At 40.0% G+C, this 27310-nt stretch overlaps 1 protein-coding gene across 2 annotated transcripts; it reads left to right on the top strand.

The window, feature by feature from the left end:
- Positions 1-657: 657 nt before the first annotated feature.
- On the top strand, positions 658-25831 carry SUZ12 (SUZ12 polycomb repressive complex 2 subunit; the record flags this gene model as incomplete). Of its 2 annotated transcripts, XM_080356504.1 has the most annotated exons (16): positions 658-970; positions 3766-3812; positions 3902-3966; positions 9834-9902; positions 12234-12283; positions 13369-13454; positions 14849-15080; positions 15813-15915; positions 16478-16583; positions 18095-18272; positions 20503-20594; positions 21039-21182; positions 21921-22078; positions 22482-22680; positions 23216-23295; positions 23628-25831. In XM_080356504.1, the coding sequence occupies 16 exons, from the start codon at positions 658-660 to the stop codon at positions 23971-23973; spliced, it is 2268 nt and encodes a 755-aa protein (XP_080212630.1). In that variant the 3' UTR covers positions 23974-25831. The 2 variants fall into 2 exon arrangements, with proteins under 2 accessions (XP_080212630.1, XP_080212631.1); XM_080356505.1 differs by lacking the exon at positions 3766-3812 and having other exon boundaries at positions 868-970.
- Between the last annotated feature and the right edge of the window lie 1479 nt (positions 25832-27310).

Here is a 27310-nt window from a genome sequence, read left to right as displayed (position 1 = left end):
GACCGAGCTCCTCCGGGCAGCAGAGCGGCCCCTCAGAGGCGTCGCCAGGCAGGGGGCACCTTCCCTCAGGCGAGAGAGCACCTGAGCGGCCATGGAGGCGCCGGGACGTGCCGCGGGAAGGCGCACGGAAAGCGCGGCGCTCCGGGCAGCCCAGCGGGGCGGGCAGCCCGCGGAGGAGCGGTGCGAAGGGAGGAGCGGCGCGAAGGGAGGAGCGGGGGAACCGGACCCGAGGCAGCGGCGCCCCGGGCCGGCGAGGGGCGGCCCGCTCTACCCAGCATGCCCCGCGCCGCAGGGCGAGCGGCCCTTTCCCGCGAATTCAGTTCAAAGGCGGGGGAGGGGAGAAGCGCCAAGCGGCGGAGCGCACCGACCAACCAAACTCTTCCAGAACCATCCGTGCGTCACGCGGGGGTGGGCCCGGCGCGGGCCAATCGGGCGGTGCGGCGCCATCTTCGGAGCCAATGGGCGAGTGGGGGAGGCGGGCGCGTCGTGGTCGTCGGGTTCGGCTGGTCGTAGCGCTGAGGAGAGCGGAGCGGAGGAGACTTAGAGGAGTTGGAGCTCGGCGCTTCCCCTCCCCCCTCCTCACCCCACCCGCCCCAGCCGCCCCCTCCCTCCCCGCTCGGTCTCCGTCCTGCCGGGGCCCTCTCGGGGGCCAGGCCCATGGCTCCTCAGAAGCACGGTGGAGGCGCGGGGCCCAGCTCGGGCTCCGCTGGCGGCGCCGCCGGAGGAGGAGGAGGAGGTGGCGGCGGAGGCGGTGGCGGCGGGGGGTTCGGGGGCTCCGCCGCGGCGGCGGCTCCGGGCGGTAAATCCGGTGGTGCCGCAGGCGGCGGCGGCGGCGGAGGAAGCGGTTACTCGGGCGGTTCCTCGGCCTCCTCGGCGGCGGCGGCAGCGGCGGCGGCGCTGCCCCCCGTGAAGAAGCCGAAGATGGAGCAGATCCAGGCCGACCACGAGCTCTTTCTTCAGGCCTTCGAGAGTGAGTACCGGGCCGGCGGAGGAAGTGGGGGCCCGAGCCGGCGGGACCCGCCGGGGCCGCCGCAGAAAGGGCGGGAGGAGGAGGAGGGGAGGGCTGTGGAGAGTAGGGGCTTCCGGGGGTAAACACGGCCGGGGGAGGGAAGGAGCTGTGACCGAAGGCGAGCGGGGCTGGGGGGGCCCGGCGGGGCTGGGGCGGAAGCGCGGGGCTCGGGGCCGGTGGGAGCGGCGGCCGGGGCCCGGCGGGCGGGGGTGTGTGCCTGCGCCCAGCCGATGAACTTGGTTTCTCAGTCACAGTTCCCATCAGGCTTTCGGGGTGGCTGGTTCCCTTCCCTCCTCTCAGCCCTTGGAGGCACCAGGGAGTTGAGGACGAGGCGGCTCTTGCCTCTTTGGCGACTGCCTTTGCAGCCCCTTCCAGGGGCAGGATGGGATTAAGACTTCACTGTATTTGGGTTTTCTTTGTCTGGCAATAACTGTCCCTTAGTTGAGATTTCATATTGGAAAACGACATTTGCGACCCCCGCATCACCCCGTGACAGCTCCAGATAGGAGGAGAGACCCTTGGATGTGCCAGAAGAAAAGTTTATGGAAATTTGTTTAAAAGGCAGATTGTAGCAATAAACTTGGATTGTAGAAAGAAAATATTTCTGTGCATTTGCTAGGATTAAAGGAAATTTTCGATGCCCTACTAAATACACGGTGTGGTTCTGGGATTGGTGCTGTCACTGGTCGCACTCGCTGTAGGTAGTGACAGTGTTGGAGAGAGTGTTGGAGTTTTTGGTGGTGTCTCAAATGCTTGGCAATGCGGAGTCCTTTGAACCTTAGCCCTGTTAACAAAGCTCTATGTTCAGTAAATACTATGCTGCAAACAGATCAAGTGGCAAATGAGTTTTAAGAGGTTTGTTCAGTGTCGGTGTCTGAGATGGGGAAAAAAATTCTCTTGCCCACGTCTTAGTCTGTCAGACAAGGGACGGACACATCAGGTGGGGATCAGGACTCAGTCACACTGCAAATGTGTCGTAGTGCGTTAACTTCCTAGTATGAATATTATGGGAAAACTGCAATAGGTAAATACTGGATTAAAAAAATCTAACGCATGTAGGATTGAATCACGTTCTTCCTGAATGTTTTTGTCCCTTTTCAAGGTCATATGCTGGAAAAAGATAAAGCTTTATTTTGAGCTTTTGCTGAGTAATACGGACTTGTGAAACATGTGTCTGTCTGCAGGTTGAGAAGTGTGTTTCAGAAATTTTTTACTTGGGAAAACTGATGTTGAAGCAGCGGTGTGCAGTCTTTAAATTAAATTACATCCCTGTGAATGTCATCTAATGTTTTCATACGTTTCTAAATTATAATCTTGTTCTTTTTTTCGAGACTATGGAACTTTGATGTTTCTTTAAAGCTGTGAATACTCTATTTTCAATTTCTAGCAAAGGGCATCTTTCTTCATTTCTTTCTTTGCTATCTTTTATCTTGATTTGAAAAATACAAATTTTATTATGATAATTTGCATTGAGCAAAATTTTACTGGTTTTCATCAAGCTTCTAAAAGGAAATACTGGGATCATTTTAAGGTTTCCTTCTCTATTAACAGATTCTTTGGGGTCTTACATTCGTAAGTGTAGAAGTAATACTGAATCATATCTTTAAAAAGAGATAAGGAATATAAAACGTTTTCCATTTTTGCTTTAAATCATAGAGTTCTCTAAATTTCAATAAGGTGTCCGGCTATTTGAAATAAGTTTTTTGCAATCATATGAAAATAAAGTTTTATATTTCTTAAAATAGATGTTTGTTTCTGTGTGTATGGGAAATGGAGGCAGCATTAGCAGCCTTAGCGTAGGTATCAAGGCATTCTCAATTCTCTTTTTCTTTCCACTTAATATGTTTTATCAAGTAATTTCCAGGTTTCTTGCTGATGTTACCTAGTAAAATGGCTTTTATTTCTCTTTTAAAAGCGTGTATTTATTTCAGTTTAGACTGGAATTTTTGTTAGATATAACTTGATCCGGACAAAACCTTTTTTGTCTCAATTTAACTGAGTTGGTTAAAGCTGAAGGTCATCTTTTCTGTAGGTGAGTCTTGCTCTTTTTGAACTTGGGTTTTTACTCTTATTTCAAATGATGCCACCCTTTCACGTCGGTATTGCACATGGCTGTGTTACCCTACCTCTGTTTGCGCTTTGAGACAGTAGCTGCTTTACCAGAATCAACATTTTCCTGATCTTATGGATGTAAAAGGTTTTGGACATGATTTCCCAAGCTTAGAATGATCTGTAATGTGTCATAGTCAACTGACAGTCCCTGTTCTTGTTTTGATACCTTGCGAGAGTGACCTTGGTACTTTCCAGAAGGATAAAACAATCAGATACCAAATTGTCCAACTATGTAAATTTAGTATAATATTTTCATGTCTTACCAGATGTGGTCATTAACCTAATGAAGAAAACTTACCTGTTTGATAATAGGTTGTAATATGTTGATTTTTTTTTTTTTCCCTGCCCTTTTATGGTATAAAGTTTGCTCTTGCTTTCCACAAAATATGTTTCTTACAGTCATAGTTGAATTGTGACTGCTGATTTATGGGGGGTTAAACAAGAAGTTACTTTGTGTTATACAGCAGGTGGAGTAACCTTTGACTTGTTGATTTGGAATTATTTGGGCATTGTGATGCTTCACATAGTCGATGACTTTTGCGATAATTGTTTTAAAAAATTAAAATGCTAAATTAGATTTTTTTTATCATTATAAGGTTGTCTTTCTGAAGATATATTGTATGACATATGTTTCTTTTTCTTAGAACCAACACAGATATACAGATTTCTACGTACCCGGAATCTAATAGCAGTGAGTAATTGGTCTTTATAACTCCTTTACTTCAGACTTGTAGGAAATGTTAATTAAAGCATAACCTTTTTTTGTTTTTTTTCCTGCAGCCAATATTTTTGCACAGAACTCTAACTTACATGTCCCACAGAAACTCCCGAACAAATATCAAAAGGTAAAATTGTTTTTTGCAATGTAATCCTAGAATGTTAAGCAATAAGCAGAAGTCCAGAAAATAGTGAAGGGTGACATCCTCTTTTCATGAAGTGTGTAAAAGGTGACCTTGTCTTTTTGAGGAGCTTAAAAACCACATAGTCATTTTACAGTTGTTTTCTGAGACCGAACAACTTTTCTGCAATGTTAAAGTTGTGTGTGACTCTGTGGTAGTGACTTCTGTTGATACTGGGGGTACTTAAATGTGGATAATTATGTGCAGAATCTCAGCTAATTCTCCATGTTTGTTTTCTATTTTGGGGGAGAACGTCTTAAACAAAACTGTGTAACATGTGAACTTTTGTAATCAATGGTGCTTGATCATAATCATACAAAGCATTTTGTTTTAAACCGTAACACAACTGTTTATTAAAAAAAAATGCAAGGCAAGTCCCCCCCCCCCAAAATATTGTTTTTGTTATTTAGTCTGGGAAGGATCCAGTAATAATTTCTGTATCTATTGTAAAAGATGGAAAAATAAGATTAGTTAATAGTATTTTACAAAAAATCCAGCAAATGCTTTAAAAAGGTTGCTTTGAACCGGATACATCTGAGAAATGGGCTTCAGTTTTGACACTGCAAACCAGTAGCTTCCATCATTCGAGGTGCTACAGCTGCGTGTCAGTAGACTTTAAAACATATAAATACTGCAGAGTGAAAAGTGCAGTGTACATTATTTATTAGCAGAATTGCTAGGTCCTTTCAGTTACTTCCTCCCTCACTGAAAATCATTTGTTACACGTTGGATTTTTTTGTAGCCTGAACACTTATTATTTTAAAATAATATTTTAACACTAAAGTTCTTATTGCTTGGAAACAGTTGCTGTGGGACTGAAATACTTAATCACGAATGCATAAGGAATACCGATAAAATCTGATTCTGCAGATAATTCTAATGTAATCTGTATTTGTAGCTAAGGAAGGTAATATTTGAATGATTTGTTGAGCAACAAAATTGCATGGTTTTATTTAAATTAAAAAGCTATACTGGGCATTCTTGGATCTCTTGGATGTTGTTTAATGTTCTTGCCAATAGCTTTGACACTACAACAAAACTTTTTCTTAAAACTGAATTTAACACACAACTTCGCGTATTTAGGACAGGTAATGATCAGATTTTTTTTTAAACCTGAATTTGCTGCTTACTTTTCCTTACAAAAGTTACCAAAGTGCATTGTTCGCCTATTTTAAAATAGGGCAGAGCCAGATTTTAAGAAACAATGTTCAGCCTTGGTGATTTTGTTTTGTTTTTTTTCAACTAGAATTGTCGCAACAGGAAGTTCTTGTTTATAACTTAATTTAAGTTAGAGCTGATTGAATGTGCATGTCCTGTTACCTGAATCTGTTGCTTTGGATATCTGCTGTAGTTGCTGGGAAACAAGAAATGGTACTTTACATGGACATTGTGTTGTCCCCTGTTCCAAATTCCAATTCAAATTCAGCTGCACAAGCGATGCTTAGTTTCTCTTTGAAACTCTGAATTTTTTTTTTGCTAGTTCATTTAACACTTTGTTTTAAAACCGTGATTTTAGGTAGTGTTCTAATAGCAGATTAATAGCCATTTCACTGACTGGTTTTCTGACAGTACTGACTTATTGAAATCATGCTGGTAATTAGGTCTAGGAAGATGAAGTAATACCTTCTGGTATATTTTCTTTATAAAAATACAATAATGCAACAGAAGTGAGCTAGCATAGTTGAGGGGAGGGAAAATACAAAACAAAACCACCCAGAAAATAGTGGTGTGTTCTCCCCTGGGCCCCTCCTCCCACCTTTCCATGCCCTGCCGATATTCTGCTCCTTCTCTTTCAGCCTGGTTAAGCCCACAAAAGTTATAGTTTAAAGGTAGTTTGAACTGTTTAGATATAGTGGCAAAACAGTCTCACCTGGGCTTCCAGCCGAGGTTCGCGGGGTTGTTGTTTGCTGATCTGTGCTGGTAAACACTTGCAAACGTGCACAAGGCCTTAATTGCCATTCTTCATTCAGTAGAAATGGTTAAGGTACGTGATCCTGCTGTTATGGTGAAAAAGAGGCTTTAAAAGCAGAAAAAAATATCTTAACTAGAATAGGAGGTTTTCCTGAAGCTTATATTAGGAAAAAATTGTATACCTAGCTCCAGTATAGTAAAAGTGTTAGTATAGTTCTCTTTATGTCTTTTGGAACTGCATCATTATTAGCCTGCTTATGTGGACCATGACTCTACATGTATATTTATTTATTTATTCACCTAGAACTTCCTAATTCTGAATTTTCAAATGGCCGATGATTGTCACTTCAGTAAACCGTATCATATTTAAAATATAAAGAAGTTATCTCCAAACCTTGTAGAACTTACCTATCACAAGAGGAATTATAGCTCCACATGTTTTATCTCTAGCTCTATGGTAGTCTGAGAAAAATGCCAGACAGATTTATCACTTGGAGGTAGGGAAGTAAAACTGCTTTTTTACCACAAAAGTTTCCGTTGTTGTTGGTCTGTGTGTTTAATAGTGAGATAGTGTTTATAAAGACCAAGATGCTTAAGAGTATAGAGAAGTGTTGATAGGGAATAAGTTAATGGACACATGTGAGCTTAGGCTAAAAAATATTGATGTTACTGCTTCTCTTTGGAGATGTGATGTACTTGGGTCCAGTGGTCTCTGACGGAGAACTGAAATAGGATTTCTGCCTGTGGGTTTGTCTTCAGGTGTCAGTAGATGGTTAGACCAAACAATGACATGGGAAGGAAGCTACTAACTATTAATAGAAGTGGTTTCCCATACAGTATTTGGATGAAGAATTAAAAAAAAAAAAAATGATTGGCATAGTAATGGCATGCTATGATATGGCTTTCAACATGCTGTTAATTATTACTGTGCTTGACCGGAATAAGAGTGGCTGGAGAAAGGAATGTGCAAGATGCCACAGCATCCTCACAGCTAAACCGAGGGAGTGCGGGCTGGATGAGCGGGTAGTGAGGTGACTGTGAACTGGCTGAAGGGAAGAAGCCAGAAAGTCGTGGTCAATGGGGCAGAGTCCAGTTGAGGCCTGAATCCAGTGCAGTGCCTCGGGGGGCAGTACTGGGGCCGGGATTATTCAATATATTCATCAGTGATTTGGATGAGGGAATAGAGTGCACTATGAGCACGTTTGCTGATGACACCAAGCTGGGAGGAGTGGCTGACACGCCAGAAGGCTGTGCTGCCATCAGAGACCTGGACAGGCTGGAGAGTTGGGCGGGGAAAAGTTTAATGAAATAGAACAAGGGAAAGTGTAGAGTCTTGAATCTGGGCAGGAACAACCCCAGGTTCCAGTATAGGTTGGGGAATGACCTATTAGAGAGCAGCGTAGGGGAAAGGGACCTGGGGACAGCAGGATGACCATGAGCCAGCACTGGGCCCTTGTGGCCAGGAAGCCAATGATACCTGGGGTGGATTAAAAGGGGGGTGGTCAGTAGGTCAGAGAGGTTCTCCTTCCCCTCTGCTCTGCCCTGGGGAGACCACATCTGGAATATTGTGTCCAGTTGTGGCCCCTCAGTTCCAGTAGGACAGGGAACTGCTGCAGAGAGTCCAGCGCAGGGCAACAAAGATGCTGAAGGGAGTGGAGGAAAGGCTGAGGGAGCTGCGGCTCTTTAGCTTGGAGGAAACTGAGGGGTGACGCATTCATGGTTATCAATATATAAAGGGTGAGTGTCAGGAGGGTGGAGCCAGGCTCTTCTCGGTGACAACCAATGATAGGACAAGGGGTAATGGGTTCAAATTGGAACAAACATAAGAGGTTCCACTTCAATTTGAGAAGAAACTTCTTCTCAGTGAGGGTGACAAACACTGGAACAGGCTGCCCAGGGGGTTGTGGAGTCTCCTTCTCTGCAGACATTCCAACCCGCCTGGACACCTTCCTGTGTAACCTCATCTGGGTGTTCCTGCTCCATGGGGGGATTGCACTGGATGAGCTTTCCAGGTCCCTTCCAATCCCTGACATTCTGTGATTCTGTGAAGTAGATGCTGTCTTGAAAATCCTGGGTGTTGCAGATAGTTATTACAAAACTTAGGTTTGTCTGTTATGCATGAGGATGTGGTGACATAAAAATACTCATTCAGTTTAAAGGAATTTCTGTATTTTTTTAAACGTTCTTACAAGTTAGCTTCAAAGGCAACAATTTTGATTTAACGGGGGTTTTCGGTACCTATTCTTAGTTTTTCTGCAAGATTTTAAGAGGACTCTTGCAGCTAACCTCAGTGTGACAGTAGGAAAGGTTGTGTCGTTGTCTTTCTGTATCGGTAATGCTCACAAATGTTAAATACAAGCTGTGGCAGGTAGTAGTGTATTTTATGAACGATTGTTAAACTTTCCCCCATTCCTGAAACATGTTTGTCTCAGCTGGTTTCTGGCTCATATTCTGATCATGACATAACTTTGCTGTAGAGCTGGTTTAGGCAATTCTTTAGTCTGAAGAAAGCTGCCTAAAGATATGTGTGCTACTTGCTGTTCTGCAGGACAGTGGCTGATTTGGATGAGCTTGGGGACTCTTTCACCTTAGAATCTGAAACTTTCAACAAATTCCTCTCCTCTTAACACCTCTTGCTTTAAAGCTGAGCATTGTAATGTTCATTTTAGTAATCCCCCATTTCAGTGCAGGTGAGTCAGTTCTTGAATCTGTCATCTGTGTGAACCTTAGGCTGAGTAGAGCTTTGAATCAGGGATTGCTTACTGCAAAAATGGATGAGAAATTCTCTTTCTCCTTGTTATCTGTCAGCAGCCCTGTATTTGTGTGGTGGTTCTTGCCCGGTGTTACTGTTGAGCCACCGTGTGATTTGTAATGGAATCATTCAGATGCGTCACATCCCAAATGTAGACAACGTATGGCATCAGGGTTTCTTCGGTCAGGATATTTCCGTAGACGATGCTTCCCACATCCCTAGAACATGTCGTCGTTGTTCCCCCCACAAGAAATCCAGTATTTGGCAACAGCCTATATTCTTATTTCATTTTTCTAAGCAAGGACACCCTTGCTCATCTTGCATTGTCACTTGAATCTAGTGCAGTTTTGTTGGCATCTAGATCCAGGCATTAATTTTCCTTTAAAGGAGGGCTATTATGGACACTGTTGAATAACTTCTATTTGAGTGAACCTTATTTAGCAATGAACATTAAATTGTATGTATGGTAGAGCAGACAGAACATATGAGCACGAACAGGCTGATGTCAGAATTACGCAGAGAAGTGATTTGAAGTGATTATTCTCCGTGACATTGTTGTCATTGCTCGTTGTCATCCCCCCGTTTCCTGGGAATGTGCTCTAGAAGAAGCAGAATTCATTGTTCTTTGTGTCTATTTAATATAACTTTGTGGAGAAAGTAAGGGGTTTTGCGATTATGGTTTTAACTGTTTTGTCAGATAAGGTTTTAAGTGTTTTTCATTATTATGATGAGGATTAATATAGTAATGGCTGAAAAGTTTGCTTGTAAGTTCCTAATAAGTGTGTCGTTAAAGTGGAAACATTTTCTTTCACCAAAGTTCAACGTGTACATTGCAAGTTTTGAATGAGGTGCTGTTAAATGACACTTCTTCGGAGCAATAAGATTATTTCTGAAAGCTCTGGTTTTAATTCTTTGTATTATTTTGATACTGCCTGAGAAGCTGTGCTGCTGTTGTGTCCCTACAACACGGTTCTGCTACTAGGCCTAAAATGGGATAGAAATGGTGCTTTCTGGATGGAAGGGTAAAATTGTGTATATAAATAGGTTTAGATTAAAAACCAACTCAAAATTTAGACTGAATAAATGTTCTTGTTATATCTTATGGGAATAGTGGCTGTGTGAACCTGTTCTTTCTGCTTTTTCTTCACAGGAAAACATTCAAAGTAGACGACATGTTATCAAAAGTAGAGAAAATGAAGGGAGAACAAGAATCTCACAGGTACTGTCCTGCATATATATTTGTGTATGTATGAATTAGCACACTTTTGTCAGTAACTAATCCGTGTGTGCTGGAATTTTTTTTTTAAAAAAGGCAGATTTGGGAGAATACCATGAAGTTACGCTATTTGGGGTTCGTAGGGTCATATACTTGCTATATTTAACCTTATGTTAATAGTATTTAAAAGATCTTACCCATCTCAAGCCATGATAGGGTGACTAGTTAGAAGATGTTTTCATTAAAGGCTATAAAACTTAACAGTTTTCCCTTCTAATTTTCTTATGAGAAATATTACTTGGTCTGACCACACATATACCTCATGGTGAACCTTGGCATAGTTCTGTCTGAAAATCAGTGCTCTCTAAAAAATATATAATTTCAGGTCTTAATTCCATATGAAATTGTAATTTGGAGGGCAGCTTACTCTTTGAATTCTAATTGTGAAATAGTAATTACCTTTCTAATAGTGTACCTATTGGTTTTATCATGTTATTTTTTTGTTTTTCCACATTCTTTATGTAACGCACTTAAGTGTTGGATAAATCGCGTATTTTATCAGATCGTACTACTCTGCCTCAGAAAAAAATACTAAACTCTTGCTGAATTTGCCATGTTGTATTTGGCAAAAGTCAAAGTTGCACAGAGATGTGAAACTTGGAGGTGATGCGTTTCAGTTCATTTTCATCCTCGTCTGTCTTTGTAATGATGGCAAAAAGAAGGAACAGTGAATACGCCTGGTCGGGTGTTTCTTGACGTAATTCCTAGTGTTGAAATGATATGAAAAGCCTATTCATGGAGAAGTGATGTAGCATACAATGTGTTTGTGATACGTGATGACCATAATTATTTTATTTAAAAAATTAGATTATTTCTGTATGAATTAAACACATACACTTTTTATGAAAGTATATATGATGGAAATTAACCGATACACTGTAAGACTCCAGAATAATTTTATTCTCATCTACACAATTTAGTCAGAGATCCATTTTAGTCCTGCAGGTTGGCTTCACGATCTTTTTTGACAGAAAAACAGTAGATAATTTGCCAAAACCCTTGTATTTAATATACTGAATAGATAAAGAAATGCAAAGCATTCTGGACTTTTTAAAACAGAACTGGACATTTCAAAGACCAATATAAGTTGCTGGAACATGCGAAGACCTGTTGAGATTTTTTTTGTGGTATTTGCTTGGTTTTTAATCAGCTGGTCCTTTTCCATAGCATTTGCAAATAATCAGATGACTTCAGAGGCAACCATGCTAGAGACAATTTAGTCTGGAACAAATGTATAAATTTTGTGTTCTAAGAGGTTTTATAGGTTTACTCTGTTATTTTTCTTCTTTATCTTCTACTGCATGTATTGTGGATACTTGCTAGGTAAATAGTCTTTTTTTAAGGACAAGGATCATGTTGAAATAGTCAGAATATTGATTTGTGTGTTGGCTTTTGTGCTTTCAATATCAAAAAAATGCACTTAGTCTAGAATTGGTCTGGAAAAGCAACACGAATGAATGATGCAAGGTGGTATAGATGAGGCTTTTGAATGCTCAAGCTGTTGGGCACTTTCCCTCATCAGCTCAGTGCTCTCGGGAGTGTTTGTGTTTAAAAATAGGCGTTGAATGTCAGGTTGTATCTTTCTGAGAAGTCACTGAAGGTGCTCAAAATTGTATCTGCTGTTCTAGCGTAGCAGATGCCATTTTGTTCAATACTACATACTTCAGAAATACTGAGTGATTTCGAGACCCATTTTAATCTAGGTTTACGAATACTTGCTTTAAGCCGAAATGTATTCTGAATTTAACAATTTGAAATAAAATGGGTCTACAGTCAGCAGAATAGGCCGTGAGCTGCAGTGCTGTGAAACAAAAGAGATGTACTTACTATTTTGATTGCCCATGTTTTGTGTGATACGGACTTGATGTGATTCATAATCTTTATTTCTAAGGCTGCACCTTCCCCATTGTAAAGACTGCTTATCAAACTTAAAATACTTATTAAAAAAACCCCAACATAGTACCAAGTGCATGGTTCAGGGTGAAGTTCTAGAACATTTCCACCACAACCCATCTCTGCTGGTAGTTGCTGGGAAATGTGTTTGCCTGTGAAGGCAAGATCTCCTCTCTTCAGAGAATGCTCTGCTACCGGACTGCTTAAACCACTACTTTTCTTTTCTCTTTTTAGTGTATCAAGTCATAGAACACAGAGAGAAGAATCAGTCTGTAAATAGAAAATTAAAACTGTCTTGAATGTCAGTGAATGGAGCGGAGTGGCTGCTGTGAGAGGAAAAGACTTAGTTTTTCTAACATTTCCTTTTTTTTTTCTGTTTAGCTTGTCTGCTCATTTGCAACTTACGTTTACTGGGTTCTTCCATAAAAATGGTACGTTTGCTAATTCATTCATTATACTGTTAATTTGTATAGCACCTTTGAATTTCAAATATTCTATTCACAGATCTATATTAGCATTTTGAATCTCTGCTGTTTGTATGCAAGTGAAGGCACATGGGTTGCGTTGTCTTTACATCTGATGAGCATAACAAAGTATTTCAATGAATATCAGATTCTTCACAGAATCCCAGAGTGTCAGGGGTTGAAGGGACCCAGAAAGCTCACCCAGTGCAATCCCCCCATGGAGCAGGAACACCCAGATGAGGTTACACAGGAAGGTGTCCAGGCGGGTTGGAATGTCTGCAGAGAAGGAGACTCCACACCCCCCTGGGCAGCCTGGGCCAGGCTCTGCCACCCTCACTGAGAAGAAGTCGCCTAAGTGGCCAACCCCTCCTTCCATGATCTATAAACTCTCCTCTTCCACTTGAGCATACCCAGCATACCCATGTCTTTTTGACATGGACTAAGGTGAAGCCGTTGTGCTTTTTAACTTAAGCCCATAATGATATTTGTAAGATCTTAAACCAACAAACGTAACTTCCTATAGATTCATTCCATTTGGGCTTGTCATTCTTTTTCAGAATTTTTTTGACAAGCTTTTTTAGCCAGATATCTAAACATGTTTTAAATTTCTATTGTTTTTCCATATGAGGGCATATTTCCAGTTTAATATAAATTCACATGAATAAAGGTTCTCTTACTATGCAGTAAGAGAGCATCTGCATCTGAAGTTTTGATGCAAGCTAAATTCTTGGTTTGCAAGCTATAAAGGAGGAAAGATACAGGATATAATTACACTCTTCAGTTATTAGTGTATTCTGACTTTCCTTAAATCTACCTGCATCCCTTCTCTCTGCTATAAAAATGTTATGGCAGTGCCCAATGTAGCAAGTTTACTGCTTTTTAATCTGCTAGTATTAGAACAGGTGGGATGTGCTCTCAGATGGGAACCTGCAGTAAGTTTGGGCAAGATTGAAACTTACAATTTTTGCTGTGGTTAAAAAGTGATTCTGGGTGGATTTACACCATTGAATAGATCTTCACTTTTTCAGAATTTAAAATATTTTTCTGTTTAGATAAGCCATCACAAAACTCAGAGAATGAACAAAATTCTGTAACCTTGGAAGTCCTGCTTGTGAAAGTTTGCCACAAGAAACGGAAGGTAAGAATTATTTGACAAACTGTTAATATATGTTAAGGCAAAATGTTTACCAGCATCTATTTAACATTGCCATACAAGTTAATGGTGAAACAATGCTTCTGTTGAGATTTAGTCTTGAAATTTGATCTATTGAAGTTATTTTCTTTTGGCTGGGTAAGGGTTTATACAGAAGCATATATATGTGCGTGAATATATATATATGTATGGATTATGCTCTGCTTTTTGAGAAATAACTGGAAGTTTTTTAAAAAACATAGTGCTTTATGTGTGGAATTTAGCTTGCTTTTAAGGCAGATTCACTCCCTGTGAATTTCAGTCACCTCTATTTTTACTTCTGTTCTTGGTATCATGTCATTAAACTATTAATTCTGTTGTGATGTCCGGAGGCTTAAGTAAACCAGGCAATCGCAAGATCATAGTCTATCTCTTTTAGAAATGAAAGGGAACAAGTTGTGATTGTTTCAAAATCCCCAGTCATCTGCCAAGTCTTGTCTCTTTCCTTGGTTTTTCTGTCCCTATATTTTTTACATTAACCATCTTGATTATTGCAGATTTTAGCCACTGTGAATCATAAACAATTTTGGTCTCTTTCTTTTTTGAAGCATCTTTGAATTTGCTTGCTATGTTAGTGATGCTTGTTTCACACTGCTTGGCAATTGATCTTCACAGCCATGGGAATATGGGAGACTCAGTAACAGATGCTGTAATTTTTAACCAAAAAGGGAAAGACTTGCAGTCAAGATTTTCCCCAAGAATGTCAAAGCTGTTTTGACATCTTTTTAAGAGTTAATATTGTTTCTAGCCAATTTTGTTATTTGCTATGGTATGGATAAGTATGGTAAAGGCAGGAGGTGCTGATGGTTATTCAAAATACTTTGCTGCAAGTTCCATACTTAGGCCATCTTGCCTTGTTTTTCCAATAGTGCACAGTGTTCAATGATCTGTTTGAGAGATAGTGAATAGAATAAATCGTAGGTAAGTGGTTCTTTATCGCCCAGGTAGGGCAAAGTGCACTTTGTAATATTGGAAGGGGGAGATAGGAAGCCCTCAAAATATATACATAACCAAAATATTGAATTTCTTTAGGTAAACAGAATTAAATTAGTATTAATGACTGCTCTGTAATCTTTCTGAGTGCCTCATGTTAGTGTTAATTTAATCACTTAGAGAAAGATGGCTGCTGCCTGTAGTAGTTATAAAATGCCAGTTTTATTTACACTTTCAAATACTTGTTTTTACGTTTAAAACCTGGGATTGTTATTCCAGATTTTCTTATTTCCATCTGTTACAAGACTTATTTTCAAAAAGAAGGCAGGACAAGTACACTTTATGTAAGTTTTAGCACTGAACATCTTTGCTCTGCATTCTGAAAACCGAACCTTGTTTTCCTGCAGGATGTCAGTTGTCCGATAAGACAGGTTCCTACCGGTAAAAAGCAGGTGCCTTTAAACCCCGACCTCAGCCAAATCAAACCAGGCAACTTCCCATCGCTTGCGGTTTCCAGCAATGAGTTTGAACCAAGCAACAGCCACATGGTGAAGTCTTACTCGTTGTTATTCAGAGTAACTCGCCCAGGAAGAAGAGAGTTTAATGGACTGATCAATGGTGAAACTAATGAAAACATTGGTAACTTCAGTCTTTAAATATGCTTTTATAAGGTTTAGCTTGTGGGGCCATATGTAGTTGTCTTGGTCTGCAGCATAGATTGTGTTCTGAGAAGGGCCTGTAGTAGATGAGTGACTGAATTGGCTTCCATTTGTTTTCAGTCCTTTTCAAGATGGAGCCAGAAACCGTGCTTCTATTTTTTGTGTGAATTTAATGCCAGTTTTTACTAACGTGTGAGGCAACGCTGAGGAGTGAGTAATGTGGTTGCTGTGACTCTCATTAAACCTCAAGCAGCAGCGGTCCTTGCTGACACAGCTCTGGGTGCTCTCAGCAAAATGATGTGACTAGTCAATAGAGAAAATACCTTCATAACCATTTTCTATAAGCTATTTTCTTAATCTTGTCAGGACATTATAAGTTACGTGACAAATGTGACAACGTTGAAGAGTGCATATAGAATGAGAAGCTTCCTTGCTATTTTATAGCTGCCAGAGGAAGAAGGTCAAATCCCAAAGTCTTTGTGCTGACAGAGTAATATGACTAAACTATATGTGAGCATGTCTAAAATATGATTACTGTTAAGCTAAGTGCTCTTTCCATTGCTGTTGAGCTGTTCATTAAATACTGTGTCCTTTTCTGCTGTATGACACATCTGACATAATCAACAGCCAGTTATATTTTAAGATTGCATAGAAACTGATCTTTTCAATTTGTGCTTATATCATAATTGAATACCATATTTCTTGTTTACAGATGTCAACGAGGAGCTTCCAGCTAGAAGAAAAAGAAACGCTTCAAACCGTGAAGATGGAGAAAAGACATTTGTAGCGCAGATGACTGTATTTGATAAAAACAGGTAATATTATCCAATATAAATATTTTTTTCTGTTAATCATTAGGAGTTTGTTTAATATTAAACTTAAGTCTCTATTTTCAGTTTAGGCTGTATTTGGCTGCATTTTGAGTTGGTAGTTAAAATAAGAGCTTAGGCTTGTTGCCTTTAAAAAAAAAAAAAGTCTACAAGTCTCATAATGCACATTTTGTACTGAGACCTGTTCAGTGACATTGCAAATAATTCCCTTTTATGAAGTTTAGTATCGTCCTGTTAATATGCATCAGTTTGTCTGGTCCTTGTCTTTTTTTTCATAGATGCAATTTCTGTGCTTCTCTTAAAGATCAGCGGCAACATAATTAACAAGTAAAACATCAGTGGCAACATAATTAAAAAGTAAAACAAACAGTCTCTGAAATCTGCTTACTGCTTACATTCTGTTGACACTGAGTTGCCAAGTAAATTTGCCTGCAAATCTTCCTTTAGCTTCATGGAAAGTTAATTACTGTGAAATGTATTCTACATTTTAATAGACAAACAATACAAATGAGCTTCTTTACTCATAGTCCATATTTTGTGTGGGCAGGCGCTTGCAGCTTCTGGATGGGGAATATGAAGTGGCCATGCAGGAGATGGAAGAGTGTCCCATTAGCAAGAAAAGAGCAACATGGGAAACAATACTTGATGGGAAGGTATGGATTGTTTCAGTAGCTGAAAGACCTCTCTTCACTTAAAATAATCTGGATGAAGGTGGGACACAAATCAAAGTTCAGTTGGTGGCTCTGAAAATGGACTAAATTGAACAGTGAATAGCACTTCTCTTTCAGGATGTGTGGACATGAGTTTTGGCTTAGCACTCAGTTTAGGAAAGCTTTGGCTACACTAGATCGTTAATACGAGCAGGTGTTAACTACTGTAGGTATGGCAACCGTGTCTTTCAATGACTTCTTAATTTCTGTCCTATAAAATCAGGTAAATTAAATGGTATTGTAATAAATTCAAGTTGATCAAATCAAAAGGGACAAACTGCAGAACCAGGATACTTTGGGTAAACAAAGAGGAGCTCAGAGCTTCCACAGGTATGATCTTACACACAGACATCAGGACAATGCTGAAATTCAGTGATGAAAGAAGGGGGGGGGGGTGTCAGTGTAGGACAGTGTAATGGAAAGAGAAGTTGTTATCAGTTGTGGCCAAGGAGAAGAATACAAAAATTCTAGATGGTTATGAGGTAATTGTGAATCAACATTATTATATAATTATGAAAAAAGCAGAGATGATCCAAAGTACATAGCAGAAATATAGTTATAAGCTTTATTATCCTGTTCAGCCTTTACCTGGAATACTGCTTCTAATTCTGTTGAACTACGTTAAAGAAATCAAAATAGAAAAAGCCAGGAACAGCGTATAGGAAGGTCATGGGATGAGATCCTACATGTAAATGTGCTTAAATTTATGTATAGATATATATGTAATTTGCTGAACTTTGTTAAACTGAGACAGGGATATAGTTGCTTTCTGTTGGTGGGCAAATGTGAGGGAGATTTTTCATACTGAAGGTTCTACACAAAGAGAAGTAAAAACAGTCATGACCAATGTGCTTATCACCCAGATCTGGTATTGTCATTGGATTTCTGGTTTTGCAATAGCATTTCTGTAAACTAATGAGGCCTCATTATAATAAAAAGCTTAAGATGGTTTTCTGTAATTTCATTGATAAATTTAGGTTATGGTACTTAATAATGGGAGTTTGAACTTGTAGTCTCTTCTATTTCTTTATTGCTATTGTCTCAATAAGTGAGTTCAATATAAGAACATAGCCACAGGAGATTATCCCAGCAGACAGTGGTGCAGGTTTTAGAGCTCGTGTATGAATACACCGTACGGGACTGCAGAGTTACGAGTAGGTGTGAGCAGAAAGAAAAGCACTGGCAGCAGGCTGGTGGGTAGGTGCTGTTTGGTGTTTCACGAAGATCAGTGTGTGTCACAGTGGTTGCTCAGTAATGTGCACGAAACTGCATAGTCATATTTTCAGCTTTTTTTTTTAGTATATCTAAATGTGTATGCTAACGTTGAAAGCACAAGGACTTCAGATGACTAAAAAAATAACATCTGTCCCCATTTTGTGAATATTTTCTCATGGTTGTTTTTGTACACGGGAAGACACTCATTTTGCTGTTTTATTTTTTCATTCCTCCCCCAGAGATTGCCTCCATTTGAAACATTTTCTCAGGGACCTACACTTCAGTTTACTCTTCGCTGGACAGGAGACACAAATGATAAGTCTACAGCTCCTATAGCTAAGCCTCTTGCAACACGCAATTCTGAAAGCCTCCCACAAGAAAACAAGCCCAATTCTGTTAAACCGACTCAGACTATAGGTGAGTAAACTTTGGTTTTGCTGCTGAATAATCATCTGCTCAGCACTGCCTCAGGGTTCCTGGCTCACTGGTACAACTGCTTCAGGTCATCTTAAGCATGAAAAGGCAAAAATGAATGGGCTTTTTGTATCTCACATCTTGTACATTTTTTAGGATAGGTTTAGAAGCTAAAAATACTGAGGTCTTTGAATTCAGAACAACATAGAAGGGACTATATACAATGCTCATAAAACCTGATGTGAAATAAGTCAGGGGAAATCTGTGAGTAGGACTTCCAAGACTGTCTGTTTCACTGTACTCAATTACTGTTCTGTAAGTATTGGGATTTATAGTATTAGTAAGTTCCTTTTTTTACGCTTTGTGGTAAAAGTAGTTTTTAAATTTGCCTGTCAGATGATCTATTTAGCTCTTGGAAAACATAGCTGCTATTTTGAAATGTGACTGAAATGACAGTGTTTATATTCTTAAATACAAAATCGTGATTTAGTTCAATTGCTGAATTGCGATTTTGTTAACAGGCTGCTCCTGTTGGGGAGACCCCTCTGGACATTCCTTGGCTCCTCATGGTGCCCAGTTCACATCAGTGATCAGTATTTCCAAGCTTGAACTGGATTGAGACTTTGTAAATAAGGAAACTTCTCTGTCCCTCCTGTAGAAATAATGACAGGAGTGCAGGGGTTCCGTCTCTGGGCTGTGTCACCAGGCAGTGGTCGTGAAGCGTTGCCTTGTTTGGAGTTTTGGGGTTCACCTGTGGCAGCACATCGGAGAGTTTGTGCAGAATGGTATTTCAGGCTGATTTAGTGTCGGATATGTAACGGTGAGGTTTTGGAGCTGTAGTGGTGCTGCCAACAGAATGATCATTATGAAAAAAAATAGCGCTTTTCCAAATGTGCAGTTGTATCGCAGTACATGGGGGGTGACTTGGTGGGTCAACAATAGCTCATCTCTGGTGAGGCTTTCTAAGAGTGGCAATGGTTTCTGCTGCTTTTAGAACTTCAGTGGGTAGTAATAGGAAAGTTAGAGCAAGAAGCCACTGTCTAGAATGGATCCCTAATATCCCCAACTAACCCACTGACATTTTTGTCATCAGAAAGAGTACAAGAATATTTAAATAAGACTGATTCCTGTCTTCTGAATTTAATATTTTACCTGAGCCAGGGATTACGGGCACTTAGGTTTCTTAAAGCAGGCAGATGGCTGACAACGCACACAAACATGAAGTAATTTCCAACTGCACTTTTGCTGTACTTGTTCTGCTTTCTCTTTGCTTCCTCATACCAGGCCTCCTTGTATATTAGAGTTTCTTGGAGACCTATATTGTAATTTGTTAGGCAGATTTTATGCTTAGGATAGAAAAAAAAAAAGGTGGTATGTTGACTAACACTAGAAGGTATGTCCTGTTTTACTGCATAATAAATACAGAGGCAGTAGGGACATGGCAAGGCTGCATTGCTAATGTACTGATGGACCCATTTTCTTTCTTGCATCAGAGAAGTATTCCAGTAAATTGGTAGAGTTATAGCAAGAGCCCTCTTCCTTTAAAATAGTCCAGCAGACTCTTCACATGGGAATATATCGTAGCACAATGTGCGCATCGTAGGGTATTTATGATGGTTGTGCTGATTTCAGTCTTTGAACACCAAGAAAGGACAAGAGTGGAAATAGTGGGAAACTTCTACCAGTGAGTAGTTCTGATAGTAAAAGATCTGGTGCATCTTTCCCAAGGGTGTATGAATTTGGTGTTGTCATTTTACTTTGGCTTGTTTCCCAAGGCAGACCAGTGGAATAAAGGCATCAAAGACTTTCTAAATGTGGCGGTTTAAGCTTTGCTGTAATTGCAAACTGCTTAAAGTAACTGAGCCGTGGAATTCTCATTTCTCTGATGTGATGCAGGCTGAAGTGTCAGGCCTTCTCACTTTTTCATATGGAAAGAGGATGAAATTTCCCTTGTTTTCCAAAATATTAAATATAAGTGCTTCTTCTGAAAGATCTCCATATGTCAGTAGAGCTGAGACTTGGTTTGCCATTTTTTTTTTCAGTATTCAGAAGCAAGTAGGTGTCATTATTTGTTTTCTCCTGAAGACAGTTTTATAAACCTGCTTAGATATACGGAGTTGCTTGTTAGTTGTGTGAAATAATCTTACTGAGAACTTCCAGACTAGGGTAGGAAACAGTGTCTGTTCACCAGTTCTTCACCAAAGAATTGTGTGTCTATGCATGTTTTTTTCAGCTGTGAAAGAATCCTTGCCGACAGACCTTCAGACAAGAAAAGAGAGAGATGTTTTAAATGAACCTCGACAAAAGTTGCGAATATTTTACCAGGTATTGAAAATAAACATTAGAGGTGAAAAAAAATAATATAGATATTGATTGGCATGAAAATGTTCACTTCTGCACTGAGTTGGGTTGAAATATCCATTTGCCTCTTCAGCGGGTGCCATAAGGGGTCTGAGATTCACAGGTTAAGAGCTGTTCTGCATATTTCTTCTTACAGGAAGCATTTTAGAAAACTGATCTTCCTGTGGACATGTCTAATGTTCAAAATACAAAGGACGTCTCTTGTGAGGCGTCTGGAATGGGACAGGTGGTCTCCTGATGGGCTGGAAAAAATTATTGAAATCCCAATATTTCAGTACACTGAGCTAATGTAGCATTCCCGAGAGCTTACTGGGGGGGTTTCCTGAAATAACGCCTAACTTCGGTTTGGGGTTGGGGGTTAGAGATTGCGTCCCATTTGATGCTAATGCTGTTCTTTGTTCGCCGCAGTTCCTGTACAACAACAACACGAGGCAGCAGACCGAAGCCCGGGACGACTTGCATTGCCCGTGGTGCACGCTCAACTGTCGGAAACTCTATAGTTTACTCAAACACCTGAAACTTTGCCACAGCAGATTTATCTTTAATTATGTTGTAAGTAGTATTTTTTTTAGTTTGGCACTATGAAATACAGTCTGTCACAGATAATTACATATGCACTGGTTCTGCTGCCGGCCTGCTCAGTTGTAGGACTGTATCTACAGGTCAAATGCAGCTTCCTTTGAATACGAGGTGAATGTTACATGGGGGAAAAAAAATTGCAGGGGTTTTTTTTTTTAGCTGTTGCTTTTGCATTAATTTATTCTTTTTATGTGATGTATAAAGCAATATAATCTACATTTGGTTGGAAGTTGCTTGAAGCTTTAGAAAGCCGGTAAATATTTAAAGACAGTATCATATTATGCTGATAATGACCTGTTCCTACCAAGCTGACCTCAAAGAGGAGTTCTGTCCTATTTGTCTGAAGATAACGTAGTTCCCTATACCTGCTGCCCTGCTCAGATCATTATTCCGGACCTTCACTCCTTAGATGGTTAGAAATGTTTTAATTTCTAGGGTGCCTGTTAGCGATCTTGTGCTGGTATTTTACTTAATTTTATAAGTAGTTCTGTTCAGAGTGATTTTGTGTAAAATAGTTCAGAGCAAGGAAACTTTAGTATAGTTTGTTTCTAGAAGTTAAAAATAATTTGAGTGTTATAAAAGGCACTAGAGCTACATCAGGTTATTGACAGGGTAATGCTCAAGGTAATCAGAGTTGAAAAGATTACTCGTTTAAACCTCCTGATGTATTGTCATTACTGTTTGCTAAGTGTATGTGCAATTATGTTTCAGTATCATCCGAAAGGTGCTAGGATAGACGTATCTATCAACGAGTGCTACGATGGCTCCTACGCAGGAAATCCCCAGGATATCCACCGCCAGCCGGGATTCGCCTTCAGTCGCAACGGACCGGTCAAAAGAACTCCCATCACACACATACTTGTTTGCAGGTAGGGAGATGGAAAACAAACCCTGTCTTTATTTGTGTAATAAAGCATACGGACCGAATTTGGGAAATGGGAATTTGTAAATCTGTAAGTGCACTTAGTGTTAAATTCCGCTATCATTAAAGTACAGCGGTTTATCACTAAACAGAATGTTATCAAAGGATGATAATTTCACCTGTGATTTTTCTACATCTGTTTTTTTTTTTTAACTGCTGCATCCTAAAACTTTTCTTCCCCACAAGGTGGAGTGGGGTGTTTATTTCACTGCTGGTGATTCAACTCCACCAGCATTTTGGCAAGCTAGAGCTTAAAAGAATAGATTTTTAAGAATCAATTACTCTTCCTAATATTTGCCTATTTGACATGATGGTTGAAAGCAGTTATTTTTTCTTATTCCTTCTGCTAGGCCAAAGCGCACGAAAGCAAGTATGTCTGAATTTCTGGAGTCGGAGGATGGAGAGGTAGAACAGCAGCGAACATACAGCAGCGGGCACAATCGGCTCTATTTCCACAGCGACACGTGTTTACCTCTGCGTCCACAAGAAATGGAAGTAGATAGCGAGGATGAAAAGGACCCTGAATGGCTACGGGAGAAAACCATTACTGTAATTATTCCATTTATACAAAATTATTTTAAATGCATTGTGGTTTTTGAAAGCCGGTTTGCAGCTGTAGGGAATAAACAGGGCACATATTGTGAAAATGATGCCTTTACTTCAAGTAGGAAATTTTGTGATGCTGAGATGCTAATGACAGAAGCTCATGGAATCAGAGTTTGTGTTTTCAAGTATGTCTTCTTCTGTTTCAAAGCCAGCTCAGTCCATGTGTGTCCCAACAAGATTTCATTGTTTGCGGCTGGTTTTCTCCTTCAAAGAGGAGGTGCAGCTATCCCAGGAGTACATAGTGATGTGAATATGTAATACCGAAGTAACTTATCATCACAGATCTCTACATGATAGGACTGTTTTCTGACCTTTTTGACTGCAGTGCCTGAATTTTTGGCAGTAATTATTTGTGTGATGTGTAGGTTGCCTAAGTTTAATTGTAGGTGTGCTTTCGCTGCCTGTCAGCAGACACGCGGTTCTCATGTGTGTGTTTGTTTCTTCTCCTGCCCTTTCTCCCAATCCTTTCTCTCTCCAGCAAATTGAAGAATTCTCTGATGTTAACGAAGGAGAGAAAGAAGTGATGAAATTATGGAATCTTCACGTTATGAAGCACGGGTATGTTACAACGCTTAGCTTTGATAGAAGTAAATTCTGGTATAGGTTTGCTTGACCACTTTGCATTGCAGTTCATTACATACTTTAAAATTCAGTTAGCTCAGTTGTTTAGGGAAGAATTGTTCACACATAATTTGGTAACAAGCTTTTGACTGCTTGTTTTTAAAAAATGTTCTTGTACCTCGTAGCCCTATGGCTTTGAAAAGAAAAAACATTGCAATGTTGAGACTGTGTAATAGTTGGTCTGTGCAGTTCTATAAATAGTGTTGTAGAGTCTCGTTTTGTTTCTGAAAACATTCTACTTGCATAATGATGGCTTTCTAATTTGACAGGTTTATTGCTGACAATCAAATGAATCATGCCTGTATGCTGTTTGTTGAAAATTACGGACAAAAAATAATTAAGAAGAACTTGTGTCGAAACTTTATGCTCCATCTGGTCAGCATGCATGACTTTAACCTCATCAGCATCATGTCCATAGACAAAGCTGTTGCCAGGCTCCGAGAGATGCAGCAGAAGTTGGAGAAAGGAGAATCGGCCTCCCCGGCGGATGAGGAATCTTCTGAGGAACAAAGTGGGACAGCAAATGGATACAGTGAAAATAATATGAGAGAGAGGATTTCGGAAATGGAGAGCATCTCAGGTGTCACAAAACAGAGCAAGAAACAAAAGCTCTGAACTCTGAAGTCAGTTGCCATTCAACGGACAAGCATTGAAATGACGTTCTAGGGTGCATGAGCTCTATAAAGAATTACACACAAAAATACAGAGATTCCAAACAGGCACTGCTGGATGGAAATAAATGATTTCAACAAGGATATTGTTTTAACAGGGTTTCTCTTCAGTTAATTATGCAAGTACTACATGTATATCGGTTTTGGTGATGTAATGACAATATTCTAAGAGTTTGAGCATGAAGAGCAATATGAAAATCTTTTTGTAATTTTAGTCATTAGTGTTTTAAGAACTTTATGGAATTTACATAATTTAAGTATATGTAAAACCGTTTTTATATTAAGATTTTTGCATCTGTATCTGGCTGTTTTTCCTACCATGAAGTTGTGAAACCTTGGGGAAAGGGCACTGGGATACAGTTTCTGCTTTTCTTACTTAGAAATTCTCCAGTTAGCTTTTTGTGAAAATACCGTCTCACTATTTAAAGTTTAACCTTGATCCTTGTATTTGAAATCATTTATCAATTGATCATAAATTCCAATTTCTTTTTAATTTTTTTACACTAAAATTATCAAAGTTGGCGAACGTAGCACTTCCTTTGTCTTGTGCCTGTTTGGAAGGATCTTGGCTTTTCACGTTATGGACACGGTGAAGTTCCCACCTTGGCTCTTTGAGGTTACCAGCAGTTTGGTTTGTCGTGGATAATTCTGATGTATCGATCACCCAGTGTACCATTTTAAACTTGAACATTAGCTCTTTTAATCTTTTTTCTTACACATTTACACAGCTACACAAAGGATCTGATGTCAGCCCCCTGTGGGCGGGGGTTCCGCATCGCCGTGCCGCGCTAACGCCCAGGGGCTCCGGTCGGGACGTGGCCGTCGTGTCGCTCAGCTTCTCGGGAAGGTTCCGCCCCAGTCCGGACTGCGCTCCAGGCCCTGGGTTTAGCTTTGGCTTTCGAGATGCCACTCTTGAGGGAAAAATGCACTGTAAAATTGGACCAGAAAATGTGTTGCACTTCTTATGCAAGTATTCTGCGATGTATTGTATTCAATACAGATACTAAGATGCTGACTAAAGTATATTTGAGCAGTTTTGCACTGCTGTTAACACATTTTATGCATACGTTTACAGATTTTTTCCAATGGAAAGTGGTTTCACTACTGGTACAGTATCAGCACCGAAGGGTTTATTCCAGCAAGCACTGTGGTTGAGTGACATCACCTCAATTTTTTATTATCCTTAAAATATTGCATTTTTCATATTCTTTATTTATAAAGGAACAATGCTGCTGTAAATACAGGTATTTTTAATTTTTTATTTCATTCCATCACCATGAGATGCAGTTCCCTGTTTGTTTAAGGGGTATATAAGCTTTCTAATGGTGTCTTCAGAAATTTATAAAATGTAAATACTGATTTTGATGGTCCTTAAGATGTGTTTAACTGTGAGACTATTTAACTAATGGTGTGGATGTGATTTGTCATCCAGTATTAAGTTCTTAGTCACTGATTCTGTGTACAAAATAGGAAAGAGGGAACCTGCAGCTTTCATGACGAACTTGTTGCATTTGCCAGCTCTCTCGAGTTTTAGCAAACTGTAATTACGCCTCTGGATAGTACATCGAGCATTTCTCTCTGGCTTTAATTTGCTAAAGCTCTGCACATATGTAAAAAAATAGATTATTTTAGGGGAGAAGTAGTTCTAGAATTATTGCTTATGTCATTTCTTAAGCAGTTATGCTCTTAATGCTTAAAAGAAGGCTAGCATTGTTTGCACAAAAAGTTGGTGATCCCCCCAAAAATAGTAATGAAATTACTTCTGTCCAGTAAACTTTGTATGTCATGTCAATTTATAATAAAAGCTGAAAAAATCCCTTTGTTTTCTATTTATAAAGATGCCTTTTCTATATGTACCTTTGATAGATTTTGAAGATAATCCTGTAAGCCGGTTAAAATGAATTTGAATGGTACATAGATGTAAAAACAAAACCCTAGACAAAAACACCGAGCCAAATTCAGTTGTTTGAATGAACCGTTGTTTTTACATTAAATGTTTTATTTGAAATCTGCTTTTGTACATAAAGTTCAGTAATGAATCCAAAATCTGCCATGATGGTTTGTCCCATTGTTTGTGCATGTGCAGAAGGCCCCGAGCAGCACCTGCCGTGAACCTGCTCTTTGCATGGCCCTTGAATCCTGGACACAAGTTCTTCCTTTGCTGGATCGTTCCAAAGGTGGTTCAATTCTGGTCTTTTTATTGTATTGAAGGTGTTTCTGTGAGTTCCCAGGTTTTTAGCTGGATTATAAAAGCTTTCTTCAGGGCAGAACTGAATACCTGAGATATGAGTTGTGTGTTACTGTTTAGAACTGGAACTTTTAGAACTGAAAATGAAACGTATCTGTGGCAGTTATCAGAATAAGACCTACGAGGTTTTAACATGCAAGTGGTTAACGTTTCCAACAGATTTTACAAGACACGTTGTTTATTTGGAATGGAGTTTAAAATGGTGCTTCTCTGGAGTGCAGAGGATGGGAACTTCAGGTAGTACAGAACAAAACAAGGAATTGCAGGTGACTGGTGAACAGCAGACGCTGAAAACCTTTTTCCACGTTAGTACAGATGTTAAAACACAGGATATAGCAGCTGGATTCTGTAAATGCGAGTTCAGGCTGCAGGTGACCATGGTGCTTTGTAAAACAGGCGAGGTTCTGCGCATCCAGCCTGGAACGTGCTCATGGCAGATTTTCATGATGTTCTGTATTTGGTGACTATCTTAACACCGTGGGTCTGTGAACCGGAGTTGGAACCGAACATATGACTTGAATATTTAATTCAGTGCATTAAATGCTATATTCAAAATGGTTAGAAGAATTTAAATTGTTAACCTTAAGCAGATGTTGCTTTGTGTCTTCAATGCGGTCCTTGGGTTTTTGGGGCATGGGGTGAAGAGTCACTGCCTGGAATGACATAGTTGCAAATCATTTGAACTGTTCTGATTATATCAGTAATCGCCAAAACTAAACAACTCCCCTCCAACCTAACCAGCCACTTGATTTTTACCTTTGCGAGGAGAATTTTGACAATATCGTTCAAAGTTGAGTATTTCTCAATTCCCAGAGCAGTTTGGTGCTGTCACTGCCCAGCACTGGAATGAGGCTGTTCCTGCCGGACCACGTCCCGGTTATACTTGGATAGTCTGTCTGTCTGCCTTCTGTCAGTCTGGGATCTGCTGTTGGAGCTCATCAGTTTGGGACTGAGATGTGCTCCCCAGGAGAAAAACTCGGTATCTCCTCATGGAGAAGGTTCTTGATGCGAGTGGTGTGTTCATGAAAGCTCC

Source organism: Nesoenas mayeri, assembly GCF_963082525.1.
Source record: "Nesoenas mayeri genome assembly, chromosome: 19".
Lineage (NCBI taxonomy): Eukaryota > Metazoa > Chordata > Aves > Columbiformes > Columbidae > Nesoenas > Nesoenas mayeri.
This window is presented reverse-complemented; position numbering and strand designations above follow the sequence as displayed.